General features: G+C 37.5%; 1 protein-coding gene across 4 annotated transcripts in view; it reads left to right on the top strand.

Moving 5' to 3' along the window:
- The window catches only part of YTHDF3 (YTH domain family, member 3), a 47,938-nt gene extending 30,553 nt beyond the window's left edge, over positions 1–17,385 (top strand). For 2 of the 4 annotated variants that reach the window (XM_006860062.1, XM_006860059.1), the window contains one exon: positions 14,255–17,385. In XM_006860062.1, coding sequence (XP_006860124.1) covers positions 14,255–14,278 — 24 coding nt within the window. In that variant the 3' untranslated portion in view covers positions 14,279–17,385. The remainder of the gene's footprint in view (positions 1–14,254) is intronic. The other 2 variants (XM_006860060.1, XM_006860061.1) reach the window with 1 other exon arrangement.
- The last annotated feature ends 366 nt before the right edge of the window (positions 17,386–17,751 follow it).

Raw genomic sequence — 17,751 nt, 5'->3', positions numbered from 1 at the left:
GTACCAACTCATAGCAGCCTTATGCATAACAGAACGAAACACTGTCCGATCCTGGGCCAACCTCACTATTGTTGCCACGCTTGAGTCCATCGATGCTGTTACTTGGCCAATCCATATTGTTGGGGGTTTTCCTCTTTTTCTGTGACCTTACCAAATATGATATCCTTCTCCAGTGACTGGTCCCTCCTGACAATATGTCCGAAGTATGAGAGATGAAGTTTGACCATCCTGGCCTCCAAGGAGCACTCTGACTGCACTTCTTCTAACACAGATCTGTTTGTTCTTTTGGCATCAATTCTTCTATGATCTTTCTTATTCACTGTCCAGCTTTCACATGCATATGACATGGCTTGGGTCATGCTCACCTTAGTCTTTAAGCTGACATCATTGCTCTTCAACATTTTAAAAAGGTCTTGTGCAGCAGATTTGCCTAATGCAATACATTGTTTGATTTCTTGACTGCTGATTCCATTAGTGTTGATGGTTGATCCAAGAAGAATGAAGTCCTTGACAGCTTCAGTCTTCTCTCCATTGATAAGAATGTTGTTTATTGGTCCAGTGGTGAGGATTTTTGTTTTCTTTACATTGAGATGCAATCCATACTGAAGGCTGTGTGCTCTTTGATCTTCACCAGTAAATATTTTAAGTCCTCTTCACTTTCAGCAAGCAGGGTTGTGTCACCTGCATGTAGCAGGTTGTTAATGAGTCTTTCTCCAATCCTGATGTCATGTATTTCTTCATATAACCCCCCCTTCTCGGATTATTTGCTCAGCGTACAGGTTGAATAAGTATGGTGAAAGAATACAACACTGTTACACACCTTTCTTAATTTGAAACCATTCAGTGTTCCCATCACTGCCACCAACCTGAGGGGCTCATTTTCTAGTACTATATCTGACAGTGTTTCTCTGCTATTCATAAGGGTTTCGGTGACTAAATATTCGGTAGTAGTTCGTCACTCCTTTTTCCTAGTCTGTCTTCGTCTGGAAGCTCATCTAAAACCTGTCCACCATGGCTGATCCTGCTGGTATTTAAAATGCCTGTGGCATAGCTTTCAGAATCACAGCAACTCATAAGCCATCACAATACAACAAACTGACAGAGTGGTGAGATTGTTCCTTTAGGTAGATTCAAAACAACTTTTTAGCTAGCATTCAGGTGCTTAACAATTTGTACCACCCTGGGACCCTTTTATTATATTAGATCTTGCATGTTCATTCATTTCTTAGTATGATCCCTTAGTCATTCAACAGAGATAAATACTAAAGGTTACTAATAAGCCACCCAAAAAGCACTAACCCTTTGTCGAGTCCATTGGGGGAGAAGCAAGCATAATTTCTCCCTGGAATATTTTGTAGTTTTAATTGTTTAAGATTTATGTGCCTTAGTGGCTAGGTCCACTCAATGCAAACCCCCTTCTAATACTTAAGACTCAACGGAAATGTACGCTCTGATTGGTGACCACACACATCACCGATGGGGGGAAGTGGGGTAAAAGCAGCAATGAAGCGGCAAGCTAAGCAAGCCCTAAATGTTCAGTGGACTTCTGTGGACCCAGTTGGGGACCTGGTTGGCAAACAGTGTGAAGAGGCCTGGGGTCTCTTGGGCCCAGAGTCAGTGGCATGGCCACGGAGGACTCAAAGAGGAGAGTGGAGCTTACTGGCTGACAGAAAGAGAGGACATATGCGTAGGAGCGCCCACACCTGCAGATGATATCCACGTGACCTGGACCGGATGACTGGATGATTGGAGGTCAAACAGGAGAGGAAAGAAGAGGGGAAAAAGAAAGAAAGAAAAAAAGTGAGCTGATACAGTCTGATGAACTTGACCTATACCTATGGAGCAGCGACTCAAAAGAGGGAACAAATCCTCACAGCAAGAAACATTCACACACACCCCCACACACAGAGTGGACAGAGAAGGTCAGCTTGGACATTGGATACTCAAATTGGGAGGGGGGTACTACAAAGGCAAGAAATGACTTGCTTACAAGCTTTCAAGAGGGAACCTGGTGCTAGGGAGCATGGCGGAAGGCAGAAGCTCCAGTAGGCACTATTCAATCTGGGCAGAGCTGATGAAAGGAGATACAGATGGGTAACTTGTGATACTGTAGTGAATCATGCTTATCAGGACAGATTATGAGGGTTGGAAATGCAAAGGTAGAAGTTTTGTAACAAAGAAGGGAGTGATTACTTCTCCAGGATAGGAGCGGAGGCCTCTGGGACCATCAACGGAGAAGAGCCGAGAGCGGGACCCTGCCCGTAGAAACAAGAGATGTCTGAGATGGAGACAGTGATGATGACGTGGAGTGATGAAGCGGCTGGGGACTTTGGACCCAGAGAGGGAAAGGGACTGTGGCCTAAAAACTGGGGGGAGGAGGGGAAAGTGTAGGCGGTGGATTTCTGGAATATACCCTTTGGGTGGTTGATGATGCGTGGAGGGAATTGGAACCATGGCAGTGAGATGATATGTGATGGAATGAATGTAAAACTGAAATTCCCCCATGTATGTAAACAATCATATAATTCACAATAAAACATTTTTTAAAAAAAGAAAAAAGATTTATGTGCCTTAGAGTGTTTATATATCTTGATGTTGTAAAGGGAATTATATTTTCTGTTTTTATTTTCCAATTGTTTATTGCAAGTATATAGAATAGATTTACTTTATGGTTTGTAGCCTGTTAACTTTGCTAAATATAATATTTTTTTGTAATTTTTTATAGAACATCTTTATCTAGGAAATCATCATCTGCAGGTAGAAATAATTTTGTTTTTTGTTCTTTTTAGGTTTTTTTCCTTGTGAGACTATTTTTACTGTAGTATCGATGTTGCTCTGGGGTTTATAATGCACTGGACTGCAAAGTCAGTTTGAACGGCAATATCCGCAGTTCAAGCTCACCAGCCACTCTTCATGAAACCCTGTACAGGGTTGCTGTGGGTCGGAACCAACTCAAACATGAAGTTTAAGCCAAAAGTACATACAGCTACAAAAAAGGATAAACATAGAGTACACAAAACCAAAAGTACATATACACAAACAAGAATTTCATGTGATGTTATTTTGTTGGAACTAAATAACAACTAAAAAAGTTAATTTTGTCCTAACATTAGAATCGTGCTCTTATTCTTAGTTTTATTAATAGCTTATGCAATGACTGTTCACTACTACACTTCTGTATTTGAATTTATTGCTCTTTCTTTGCACTTTGAGGTTATTTTGATCTTTAAATGATACAAATGTATATATATTTAAATTGCATCTTTTTTCTCAACTCCTATTTTGTTAAGCTTGATCACTGTAGCCTTTTGGAGTTCTATATTATAATGTGATCATAAAGAGGATCAAGAATGTTAGAGCCTTATTTAAATAGAAGCAGAAGTTTAAAAATTCTGAGAGTGGACTTTCAAAAATAAAACCTCTCTATTCCCAAAATTCCCAGGGTTTTCTAGACTGTCATCTTTATGGGATTAAATCTCAAGGTCATCAGTTTTACTCTGTCATATGGATGGAGTCACTGTGAGTCCAAATTGACTCCGTGGTACCTAACAACACCAGTAATTTTCAAAGCATAGCCAGTCTTTCCCCCAATCATTATTTGTTTTTAGATTTGTTTTATAGTGGAGAATTTGTCTGTTTCCCTTATATTCTGTATATTGCTTTCTTAATGCAAAATTATCTATCATGTTAGGGGACAGTTGCGGTTGAATTGACATTGGCTTACAACAACACTGTGTGCCAGAGTTTAACTGTCCTCCATAGAGTTTTTAATTCTATTTTTAGGAAGTAGAATGCCAGGTCTTTCTTCACATATAACTCTGGGTGACCTTAAACTTCTAACTTCTCGATTCACAGTCAAGTGTGTCAGTAGTTTGCACTACCCCAGGGACATTGCGCATTAGAAATTTATCTCAGTGTGCATTCATCGATTTTAAACACCTGTGAGCAAATGCTGGTACTGTTCAATGGCTGGGACTTTTATCCATCTGTTAACTCCCCTTGTTCTACTTTTATAACATGAATATTTTCTGTTCTGTCAACCAACTTGTACAGGATATTATTCCTTACAAGTCATGAAATTTCTTGAAGAAATGAATGTATTAGATGTTTTAACTTCAGCTAGTCTACTTTGGCGTTGTTCATCAATAAACTGTTTTCTTGGGAAATGTGCACCATTTTCTTTAAAATTATACAGTCTGGAATATTTATTTTTATTAAAAGTAATACTTTTATCCTCAAACAGTACAGAGAACAGCAGGCCAGTCATTATAATCTCTCAAGTGTCCTGGTGTGGTGCTTAGAATTACCACTGAACTGCTAACTGCCAGGTCAGCAGTTCAGACCCACCCATCACTCCTCTGAAACTGTGTATACAATGTCTCTATGTGAGTCAATAAAAATATTTCACTTGTTTTACATGAAAGTTTACACTGCAGATTAAGTTCCTACTTATTTAAATCCTTCACAGGTTGGTTGATAGGACAGGGAATATTCATACTAAATAATAGAACACAGGGAGTAAGAGTTGGATAGAAGTCCCTGCCGCCGTTAAACTGCATTGGTTAACAATTTTCACACATGTCAGTATTCTCATTAATTTGTTTGTTCTGTTTCTGTTGATCTAACTTTCCTGCCCTCGCCTTTTCATCATTTCTTTTTGGTAATTGTTGACTGTTCCCCTATGAGGAGCCCTGGTGATGCAGTAGGTTAAGTGTTGGGTTGCTAATCACAGGTCTACAGTTCCACCAGCTGCTCTGTGGGAGGAAAAGATGAGGCTGTCTGCTCCTGCCAAGATTTAGTCTTGGAAATCCTAATGAACGGCTCTACTTTGTTCTGTAGGGTTGCTGTTGATCCTGGTGTGGCGCTGTGGGTTAATGTGCTGAACTGCAAAGTCGGTTTGAACTGTAAGGTCGGTGGTTCAAGTTCACCAGTCGCTCCTTGGAAACTTTATACAGGGTCATTATGGGTTGTAACCAACTTGACAGCACTTAACAACAACATAGTAGATTGTTTAAGCTGCACTATAGGATAAACACTAGACCACAAGGTCAGTTTGAACTACAAGGTCAGCTAGCTGTTCAATCTCACCAGCAGCTCTGTGGAAACCCATCCTATACAGGGTCGCTATGAGTTGGAAATGATATGATGACAAATAATAACAACAACATAGTAAATTGTTTAAGATACACATTGCTCACAGGAAATTGTTTTTTAAACAGTGATTTCCAGGAGTGGCTTCAGTTCCAAGCTCAAAGAGTAATAGGGTGATGGTCTCAGGGGTGTTCTTGTAGTCTTATCACTCCAGTAAGTGTGTACTTCTTTTTAGGAATTTGAATTTTGTTCCACTTTTTCCTCTCATTGTATTTGAGTCTAATTTTTTATTTTCAAATAATTTAAAACTTACAGATATGTTGCAAAGATTGTGCAGAGTTTCTTCTGTATGTCCTTTACTCAGTTTCTCTTAATGTGTTACATATATCCTGCAAGAATAGTGTGGCCGGGGTGTTTGACATTCTCCAGTATCATGAAGGTGAGAGAGAATCAAAATCAACTGATTCACTTGAGGCTGTCAGACATAACTCCATGCACCAACCTTTTGAACAATTCTGACTCCAGCCTCTACTGCCACAGCACTCTTACTTCTTTGCTGGGTTTGATAATACACTGTAATGGGCACATAATTCAGTACTCGCAATTATGGGGTTTATTAGGAACTTAACAGATTACAATTCACACTCAGGAAAGATCCTGGTTTTTGGTCCCTTAGCCTCTTGGACTGACCCGGCCTCTTGCCTACTCAGGCACGTATTACAAAACGTATTCCACTGATGAGTACCCAGGGACACCCTCCTTTGCCATTAAGCTTCAACTCCAAAGTACTCAGCTTTCAGCAAAACCTAGCTCCATCAGCAAGTGCTAGGAGGCACCCTTTCTTCCAGGAAGGTGCTCAGCTGTCTTGCTCCTTTTGGTTTCCTGGTTCTGCTGCTGCCAGTTCTCTGCTGAACTTGCCGCCACTTCTCATTGATTTGTGCTATCTTTAGTATTACAGCATTGTGTCTCCTTGGCTAGGTGTTTCTCAGTGCCTGGACTCCAGTCCAAAAGATGAGCTCCCACCCCATGCTTTTCTTCGTAATGACAGTAATGTCTCCCTTTCTGCCTCTGGTGACTCTTTTTAAGCCTTAATGGGATGACAAAACTGACCAATACCCTCATTAAGGTTCCATATACTTTATTTGCATGGTTTTACCCCACAATAGTGTATCTTATTTGTATTATTAGCAAGTTATCTAATCCCCTTGATGGGGCAGAATTATCTCATTTGCCTTGTTCCACCCATTAATTTGGTGAGAGTTATAAAGCATGGTGAGAAAAGCCACTGAGCACAGCACATACACCCATGGGGGACTGTGTTTTTAATTAACACTGGCACCGTACTATTAACTATGCTATAGATTTTACTAGAACTTTCAATGTTTCCATTAATATCCTTTTTGTGTACAAGATTGTCTAGGTTGCCAACATTGCGTTTAGTTGCTGTGTCTCTTTACTGCCCTCCAACTCGTGGCATTCTCTTTTCTTTGTCTCTTTGATATTTTTGAAGAGTACTAGTCAGGTATTTTGTAGGATGGCTCTCAGTTTTGCCTTGCATGATGTTTTCTTATGACATTCTGAAATTATGGGGTTTTAGATGAATACCACGTTGGCAGTGTGTCCTTATCGCATACAGTGGGAAGGCCAACAAGCAGATGCCCACTGTATCATCGTAACTTAGTTTTAGTGATGTTAACTTTGATTCCTTGATTAAGATGATTTCTACTATTGCTCCACTAAAAATGCCCCATTTTCTCCTTTGCATATTCTTTTCCTTCAGTACAAGCTTCTAAGTCTAGCTCATATTCAGGAACAGAGAAATCAAACTCCATGTCTTATAGGAGAGGAGTGTTATAATTTGTTAAGTTTTCATTATATTTAGTTGTTTATCTTCCATTTGCCCTTTTCCAATCTCATTTATATTAGGTGTTTTGGATCTGTTCTACAGTTCTCTTAATTTTTCTGTAAGATTTATTTCCAAATCTTCCCTCCCTCCACCTGTAATTTGAGATATTTCTTAGGCTTGATATTCTACTGACTACCTGCTGATAGGGCACAACTCAAAATGAGTGAAGACAGCCAAAATAATTGAACATGGAATGTATAAATCTAGGAAAATTGGAAGTTGTCAAAAATGAAATGGAATGCATAAAGATCAATATTCTAGGCATTAGTGAGCTGAAACGGACTGGTATTGCCATTTTGAAACTGACAATCATATGGTTTACTCTGCTGAGAACCACAAATTCAAAATGGGTAGTAGTGCAGCATTCATTATCAAAAAGAACGTTTCAAAATCTATCTTGAAGTACAATGCTTTCTGTGATAGGATAATAGCCATATAGTAGCTACAAGGAAGACTGGCACTGTAGGCTGCTCTCTGAAAGGTTGGCAATTCGAACCTACCACTCACTCCTGGGAAACCCTATGCAAGGTCACTGAGATGGAACTGACTCAACAGCACACAGCAACAATAAGAAAAACCAGTTAGTACCACTATTATTCAAATGTAAGCACCAACCACTAAAGCCAGTGATGATGAAATTAAAGAATTCTACCAACAGTCTGTAATTGATCAAACATGTCATCAAGATATATTGAAATCCAAGTTGAAAACAAAGAGGCAGGATCAGTCACTGGATAATTTGACCTTGGCAATAGATTGAATGAGTAATTTTTTATAACCAAAAGGCGGTTAAACACATGGACCTCACCAGATGGAATACACAGTAATAAAATTTGAGTGTATCTTTGGAAAGAGGTGGTAGAAAAAGCTCAGTGTCATTAGCCAAAACCAAGGCCAGGGGCAGACTATGTAATTACCCATTGATTGCTCATATGCAAATTTAGGCTGAAGCTGAAGAAAAATGACAAGTCCACGAGAGCCAAAATATGACATTGAGCATATTCTACATGAATTTAGAGATAATATCAAGAACAGATTTGCTATTATCACAAGAACATCATACTGGTAAAAAGAAAAATTAAAAAGACAGAAGAAAACTATCTCAGTGGATGTCAGAAGAGACTCAAACTTGCTCTGCAGCATAGAGATGCTAAAGCAAATGGAAGATAGGAGGAGATAAGAGAGCTGAACAGAAAATGTCAACAGTCAGCTTGAGAAGGCACAGTCAAGTATAATGAAATATCCAAAGACCTGGAGTTCGAAAACCAAAAGTGAAGAATATGCTCAGCATTTCTGAAGCTGAAACAACTCAAGAAAAAATTGAAAGCCTTGACTTTTGCAATATTGAGAAATACAGAAAGTGTCAAAAGAATATGGAAAGTTTACACTAAGTCACTGTATCAAAAGAAATGGTCTGTGTTCAACCATTTCAAGAGGTGGCATATGATCAAGGACATAAGATCTAAACTTTGCTGAAGGTATTGGTGAAAAACAAGATTCCAGGAATTGACAGGATACAGATTGAAATCTTGTTAACAAACTGATGGAACACTGGAGGCACTCACTCATCTATGCTAAAATATCTGGAAAACAGTTGTCTAGCCAGCCGATTGGAAGAGATGTGCTCATTCCAAAGAGAGGTGATCCAGTGGAATGCACAGATTGTCGAACAATATTGTTAATAGCAAATGCAAGTAAATTTTTTGAAGATAATTTAAAAACAGCTGCAACAGTATATCAACAGACAACTGTTAAGAACTCAAGCTGGATTCAGAAGAGGATGTGGAACTAGGGATACCACTAATGATACCAGATGAATCTTGCCTGAAATCACAGATTATCAGAAAGATGTTTACTTGTGCTTTATTGACTATGCAAAGGCTTTTGACTGTGTGGATAATGACAAATTATGTACAACACTAGAAGTAATGGCTATTGCAGAATACTTGACTGTGCTCATGAGGAACCTGTACATAGACCAAGAGGCAGTTATTAAAACTGAGCAAAAGATACTGAATGGTTTAAAATAGGAAAGGGTTTGTATTCTTCATAATTATTCAGTCTGTATGCTGAGCAAATAATCTAAGAAGCTGGATTATATGGAGAAGAACATTCAGGGAAGGAAGAAAAATTTTGATGCATATGAATTATGGTGTTAACAAAGCATGTTCAAAGTACCATGGGCTGCCAGAAGAACAAACAAATCTGTGTTGAAGTAAGTAAAGCCAGAATTCCCCGTAGATTTGAATGATGAGACTTGGTCTGATACTTGACACACCAGGAGAAGGAAAGAACCTGTCTTTGGAGAAGGACACAGTATGCTTGGTTAAAGTGGAGGGTCAGCGAAAAAAGAGGAATACCCCACTTCCACCCCCAGCGAAATGGATTGACACTGGCAGCAACCAATGTGCTGAAGCATTACAATTATAAGGGTGGCGCAGGACTGGTCAGTGTTTTGTTCTGTTGTACATAGTGTTGCTTGTGAGTCACAGCCAACTTGATGGCACATAACAACTGCCGGTCATTTTGTTGTTAAATGCCTAAGAGTCAGATCCAACTCAGTGACCCTGTGCAAGGATTATAAGCAGCAGCTGGTGGCTTTGAACCCCTGAACCTTTCAGTTAGCAGTCCCATGCTTGTCCTACAGTGTCACACCAGTAGTCCAGCATTGGCTATTAGCCCCTTTAATTCATCTAATGCATTTTTTTGTTTGAAAACCACATTTTTAAGCTACAAAAAATGTTGTTTGTTTGGTAGAGGTGGTTATGTGTCCTGGAGTCAGTTCTGACTCATAGTGGCCCTGCATGGGGTTTCAGAAAGCCTCATCCTGTGGACCATCTGGTAGTTTTGAACCGCTCACTTTAAGATTAGCAGGCTGACTCGTTACCACTACACTACCAGTCTGTTTAGTTTGTTTTTGTTTTGGTGTGTGTTGTATTTGCATCTGCAGTACCTATGTATGTTGTTGTTGTTGTTAAGTGCCATCGAGTCGGGTCCGACCCATAGCGACCCTGTACAGGGTTTCCGAGGGTGTAAATCTTTACGGGAGTAGAAAGCCTCATCTTTCTCCCGCGGAGCGGCTGGTAGTTTCGAACCGCTGACCTTAAGGTTCGCAGCCCGATTCGTAACCACTACGCTACCAGAGCTTTTTCTATCCTTTTGGATTTTTTCAGGTGTCCACGGTCTCCTTCGGAATTTCTCTTTAATTAAACTTGTGCTCTGGGTGATTATCCTTACTGTTTCCTTTCTGGATAGGCAGTTAATTTTCCTTTGTGCCTCCTTTGGATTCAAATCTAGCTACTGAAATGTTGCTAATGGTGAAAAACCTACGAGTAATAAAGGAAAAATGTGTCCTTTGCCTCAAGCATTAAGGTAAACTATTAATTCCTCTGAAGAAATTGAAAAGAATCTGTTTTCCAATTCTTCATTTGCCTGAAAGAAGGCTTAAGGAGGTCTTAGCTCATCCAGAACTTCATAACAAAGATCTGGTTTGGCATTAATTTTCCAAGAGTATATCTCCAGATGCCAAGTTCTAAGTCTTAATGATTTTATATTGGTCTTCCCATCGAGTCGGTTCCTACTCATAGCGACCCTGTATAGGGTTTCCGAGAAGCAGGTGGTGAGTTTGAACCACTGACCTTGCATTCCAGCACATTAACCAGTAGCACCCAATTTTTCTCAGTCTGTCTAGGTGTCTTTTAGATCTCAGGATCTGCCTGACTGAGGCTTAATGCTGTGAGTAGAAGGCGGGGTACAGGGATGTCAGGGGGGAATCCTTCAAATCAGGTTTTAAGTGTCATCTATTACTCAAAATAAAGGGGTTCTCTGAAAATTTTTATCTTAAGAACTGTGTGTATTTATAGTACCACTTTTTGAGCTGTCACTTATCACTATCAACTTAAGTCATTCTGGAATGTATTTCTTTTGTATAATTCTTCTTTCCTTTATCTATCTGTTACTTTCTAACAACACTGTTGCTGAGTGTCTAGTCTGTTAATGTCTCACAGTGACACCTGGTATAGGGTTTCTGAGGAGTGGCTGGTAGGTTTGAACCACTGACCTTGTGGTTAACAGTCCGGTGCTTATCCTACAGCACTGCACTAAGACTCTCCTAACAACAATTGTTAAATATCATAGAGTTGGTTACAACTTAACAGCGACCCTGTATGAGGTTTCCAAAGAACAGCTAGGGGGTTTGAACCACTGACCTTGTGGTTCAAACTGACCTTGAGGTTGAGTGCTTATCCTGCTAGTGCCTGCCAATGTGATGTCAATTGTGTAATCTGTGCTTCATATATAATTACAATAGAAGCTAGTGATGCCAGTGATAGCTCATCATTTAGTTCCCTATTTCTAAGCAGTGACTGGGTTTGGTAGCTGACAGCATGGCCATAGGTATCTCATTGTACTCAAATATTTATTTAGTAACAATGCTAGGTACAGTCTTCAAGCCTAATAAATGTGATTTTGTCGGGGAGGGGTGTGGGATGGGAAGGGTAGATCTTAAAGCAGAGCTTTTTAAAGTATGGGCCATAGGTTTCTGGAGACTTTAGGTTGTTTATAAACTTTGCCATGCACTAAGGACTCGAAAACTTGTGTGCCTGGACCTTGCATCTGATTTTTAGAGTCCCATATCTGGTTGCCTGTGCTGGACTGCAATATCAGTTTGAACCACAAGGTTGATGGTTCAAGCTTACCACCAGGCACTCCTCAGGAACCCTATACAGGATCACTGTGAGTCCAAACCTACTTGACAGCACTTAACGACAGCAACAGTTAGACATCATAGTTAATAATAAGCATTTTCAATTTAATATGAAGAGGCTTCAGAAAGTTAGTGGGAAATTTTCATTATCTTTTAATTCACGTTTTCCACTCACTCTTTGTGAAGCACTCTCCATCTTCATAGAAGGCACCTCTGATTTTTCTAGTTGTTCAGGTGCCAAATTCTGGACCCTTTTTTTTTTTTTTTAAAGTTTTTATTGTGAATTGAGTGATAGTTTACATGGGAGAAACATCAGTTTTACATTCATCATTCCATTGCAATGATTACAGTCCACTCCGTGCATCATCATTAAACAGTAATTGCTCCTGTTCCCTCTGAATTTTCGTGGGGAGGGAGGCATGTACACAAAAACCCTCAGGAATATATATATAAAATCATTTAAACAGTCTAAGGGCACATTCTGCAAGCCTTCCTCCTGGCCACCAGCACACAGTCTTTCTCTTTTCTGGGCTCATTCTTGATACTTTTCTTGTTCCATATCTTACCCATCAGCATGACTTCCTTGTTAACTCTGCTTTCTTTCATAATGTATTCCAAGCCATACACTTGTAGAGCTTCCACTCTGTACGAAGGCCTTCTTACGCGCCTTCCTGCTTCCACTTTTACTTCTTTTATTTCTATACCAACCAAATAGCGCTTAAGAAGTCCTTTGTGGCAAATGAGACTATACTGTTATTTTCTCTAGCTTTTCCTGGCAGTATTAGCATCAAAGTAATGGTAATCTTTGAATATGTTAGGAAATACCACTTTTTCTGTTCTCTGAAAGAGTTGGTATAAGTTGGAGTGATAAATCTTGGGTAGTTTACCAAATACACCTGTAAAACCTTATGAGCCTATGGGATTTTGTTTGTTTCCTTGGGACTTTTTTTTTTTTAAGTTTTTATTGTGAATTGAGTGATAGTTTACATGAGAGAACAGTTTTACACTCATTTCATTGCAGTGATTACAATCTCCTTTGTGCATCATCAATTAACACTATTTACTTCTATTTCCTCTGTTTTTTTTTTGTTTGTTTGTTTGTGGGGGACTGGGGAATGTACACAAAAATACTCAGGAATATGGAATCATTTCAGCAATTAAAGGGCACATTCTGCAAGCCTGCCTCCTGGCTGCCAGCACACAGCCTTTTTCTTTCCTGAGTGTAGAGTCTTCAGCTGCGTTTTCTCTCCATGTCCTTCCTCATCTCTGCCTCCCATCTCTGATGTCATTACTTCTCTGCATAGAGTCCCACATTCCACTCGTGCTCTTCTGCTTTGATAGTTCTAGGGTCCTTTGTCCCTGGATTGTAAGATTATTCCCTTGGGATATATTTTTAATTGTTGATTTTTATTATTACGTCTTCTCAGATTTGCTGTATGGCTTAGAAAGGACTTTAATAACAAAGAACTCGAAGTTTTCTTTCAAATTAGCAGCTTTATGCACTTGCAAAGTATATTGATGTCCACTGTAAAACATGTTTTACAGAGGGCAAAATAAATAAAATGGGAATGGGAAAGAAAAGAGTCTTATGTGTTTAACACTAGTGGTTCTCAGTGTGAGGTCCCTGGACCAGGAGCAACTGTATCTCCAGTGAACTTGTTAGATTCACAAGGTCCCACCTCAGGCTTGTGGGGGATGGGTGGGGTCCAGTAATCACTGATTCTGATGACTGCTAAGTTTTGAGAATAACGGAATTACACATTATGACAAAGATGGTACAAAATATGTAATTGATTGGCATGCATGGTTTCAATCTAAAGTATCAAGTAAATACTTGATATATATTGCAAAAACATCACTTAGTTTGGTTTTTGTTCAAGCTGTTTTCTTTTTCATTGATAGATGGAAATGTTTTATTTCTCTCAATTTATTATATTGCAGACTGAATCTACCTAACACTAATCATACTCCTTGAGGTGAAAAGTTATGTGTTGATTGTGAAAATAAAATATGGAGGAAATTTTTGATCCAGAGTTTGATTATTTTTTTTTTAACAACATTGGAATATTGCTTTAATCCAACTCTGAACCATGGCTAACTAATCATTTTCAACTGCTAGAAAGTCTTAATTAGTTTGATACCTCACCATCAAAAACTCATTAACACAGAACTTACATGTGAGGAATGTTTAAATGGCAAATGTTATGTCACACAAAAATTTACCACAGTAAATTAAAAAAAAAAAAAAAAAGAAATCTTCCAGCTCATTGAAAGGATCAGAAAGGCACTGTTGTATCTCACCTTGATCAAAATCCTCCCACCTCTGGGGAGGACCTTTCCTGGAGTATGTTTCTGTGTTTGGGATTTTTGTTTCAAATATTTCACAGTAATCATCCCACTATGGACTGAGAGTAGTAAGTCATTGTTAACCAGCTTCTTGAAGTAATATTTGAAGATCTTTATATGGAGATGATTTATATTATATGTACTTATGATTTATATTTAAGCATTGATAGTGTTTTATTGTAATTCTTTTTATGTTTTTCTTTCAGGAGAGAAATAGAAACAAACAATAACCTTATGGAGATAATCCTATTAGAATTACAACACTAATGACGTAGACTCTGGAAATGCCTAATAAGTCAAAGAAGACGTTATTAAAGCTTTTTTTCTGCTTAAGGTGACATCTTTGAACACTTTAACACAGAATTGACTCTTCTTGTAATGGTTTTCATCAGCGCATATGCCCTTATACTCTCACCAAACACACTTGAGAACTGTAACTTCGTCAAGCACTTTCTGTCCTGAAGCTTTTACCAGTATCTGCTGTCTTTTGTAATTATGCATCCTAGCTAAGGCACAGAAGACTGAATGAATGCAAGGATTCATTAACTCTTTGAATTTGTTAAATACTAACAGTTAACCATAAGAAGTGGTTCAATGATGTAAGAGTCACACTGCTTCAATTTTTCTTTGTTGTAGTTTTTAAATTGTCAATTTTTAGCTATTTGACAGATTAAAAGCAAAATAATCATGCCATATTTAGTCCTGGAGTTCAAGTCTAAATGTTTATGTGGAAAATTATTGTAGTAAACTTTTAATAAGGCAAAGCAACCTTAAGCTCTATTTTAGCCAAATGAAACATTATCTGAAATTATATTAGAACATTTCCCTTGTCTTCAATTTGTTCGGTGTAACAAAATACTGATATGCAGCTTGGTGGATTTCACCAGTTAATGCACATTCTTCTCCCTTCCTTCCCCCAGTATGTATACTGAAAAAATGTGCATTTGTCTGAGGAATTATTTTGTTTGCTACCACTTAATGAATCTCAAAATTTTGAGTAAATGTACCTCAGTCTAATCAGACTTTTTATGACCTTTATAACTACATTTAAAACCCTTAATCCCTATTTCTGGGTGTTTGCGAGCCTGATTGCTATCATGAAGTAAAAATTTATTATTCTAGATATTCATTAGCAAAATAAACACATAGTTCTTGTTTAGCAAGTATATATACTGTTCCTCAACTTCTCCAGCTTTTGCAGTGTCCTGGCATCCTTAAAATACTTTGAAAATATGGCCTTGATCCATGGATTAAATCAGTATCTAAGTGAATGTGTTGATGTTTTATTGATCAGAGCTATATAAATGGGAATACAGCATATATCTGGGTATTCTTTTAGTTATCCTTTTTTTAACATCTTTTTTTAATTAATTACATATCAACATTAATTTTATATCTGGAAACAAATTGATTTTGTTATAATGATAATGTGTGAAGCATCTGTATTAACTGAGTTGATGGCATAAGGTTGTGAAGATATTGTACTGCCCCTTATATTACTGTTATAAAAGAAGACTGTAGAAAGGCGATATGTTATTAAGGGTGGAAATAGCAATACAGTAGATTTGAATACCTTGATGTTTTCCATTACTCCACTTATGTTTACATCATGTTTAGAAGTATTTTCATTTACTGTGGTCTTTGGTCACTTCAATTAAAAGAAATTTAGTTGCATATTTCTTTGAGGCTTTCAGTTATAGAATTTTTTTATATAATATTTTCTTAAAATGTACAAATACTGTAGTCAAATGAAAAAAGTTACAGTATTTGGAGATAACCATAGCTACTTCACAGTTCTTTAGTAGTTAGTCCCAGAGTAATTATATTAGTGTTTACTGAAGGGAACATCAAAATACAGTATATTACAAAATAAAGACTTTCTTAAAGGAAAATTGCACCTATTTTACCTTTTTAAGAGTTTAAGAAATAAGCCATGAAATCTTGTAAAATGTCTCTTTTAACTATTTATAATGAAAATTGGCATTTGGATATAGTCACTGTAGCAGTGTTCTACATCCCTAATATTACATATAGATAAGGCACAATAGTCAAATATGACTGTTGTCATTTTGGAGGTCTATTAGAGAAAACTTTAAAGGGAGTGACTTTGTAGGAAGGATTTGAGTTCTCTCCCTGAGATTCTCTTTTTCTTGGTGCTTTATTAGCAACTCTGAATATTTTTATAAAAATAGTTACATTACAAATGAATAAACTTGTTTAATTAACATTAAATTTCTATGTGAGAAGTGTCATGGAAACAGCAAGCAAGCTGATTGCCGTATCAGACTCAGAAATGTCAAGTGTAATTGAATAGTCTGTCCATGGTGAGGAGTACATCCCAGTGCCTTTAACCTGGATTTCTAATCTTAAATTAAATGGGTGCAGCATTCCTTTGGAAACAAAAAAACAAGTTTGTTTTCTTATTTTTCACTTGATAATTTTGTGCTTTTGTCATTTAAAGTTTCTCCAGAACTCCCACCTTACTCTAACTCTGAGTTCTGTCAAGGGTATTGCAAGACATTTCTCCCCTAAGTGATTATCATTGGTTGTCTCAATAGCACAACTAACTGAATGTTTCTTAACTACTGTAGACACCAAAGGGAAAGAACCTGGGCTCTACAATAGGAAACACAGCAAATGTTTGATTAATCACAAATTAAAAAAAAAAAAATCACTGGCCTAGTAAATTTCATGCTTAATGTTTCTTGAAGTTCTGGCTATGAAATGTTTCTTATTAAAATTATGTGGGTATTTTATTTTGAAAGGTATTATAGTTTGTATATTTAAACAGTAAGGGGAAAAATGTAACCAAAATTAGTATTCTTTTCTATACATGTTGGTACTTGAAGATTCCTTTCAAAAGAAACCCCAGTCTTTTCCTAATTTCAATACTTAATTCTTCATTTTAACTTGTGATCTTTCTAATTCAAAAGCTGTGTTCTTTTTGAATACCATGCATGGGGGATAAGCTGATGTTAAAACAGTTTGCAATAAAAAAAAGAATCAGCTTGAGTCATTTAATCATTTCAGATGCATCCTTTAAAAATCAGTTTGAGAAATTTAAGAGAATTTTGTTTTCGGTAAGTTTTGCATATCTTTCGTTAATGCCATGTAAATTCCCTTTTTTATATGTTTAAAGGGAGGCTATGATAAAATGATTTAATTCATTTATATTCACTTGTAGCAATTACATGGGAAATTGAATTTTGTGGTGTTTGGGTTTGTTCATTCCTGTGAATGATGGTACAGTTAGGTGAGATTTTTTGTTATGGTACCCAAACTCACCATTTGGTCCTCTTTAATCTTTGAGGGTTTCAATAAAAATTGTTCACTCATATCTGTGGTCTTTCCATTTTCCCTTTATAACTGTGAGAGAGCATTATGACATTTTTCTTCTATAATATTACAGATTTCCTGATGGATATATCTTTCACATACATGTTTTATATCATGCATTCTAGTTGGCTATTTAAAATTAAGTAGGAATTTTAGGAGATAACAGTTTATCCTAATCTTTAACTATTTCGAATGAACTATTGAATTAAATGCTCTGGTGTGGCTCTGTAGGATAAGCACTGCTCTGCTAAACACAAGGTTAGCGACTCAAAACCGCCAGTTGCTTCTTGGAAACCCTGTGAGTTTAAACTGACTTGACATTACCTAACAACAGCAATGCTAAATTAAGATTTTCAGGTAGTAGAAG

The sequence above is a fragment of the Chrysochloris asiatica genome, unplaced genomic scaffold (genome assembly GCF_000296735.1).
Source record: "Chrysochloris asiatica unplaced genomic scaffold, ChrAsi1.0 scaffold00036, whole genome shotgun sequence".
NCBI classification, from domain to species: Eukaryota; Metazoa; Chordata; class Mammalia; order Afrosoricida; family Chrysochloridae; genus Chrysochloris; species Chrysochloris asiatica.
The sequence above is the reverse complement of the archived record's forward strand: the minus strand, read 5'-3'. Positions and strand labels throughout refer to the sequence as shown.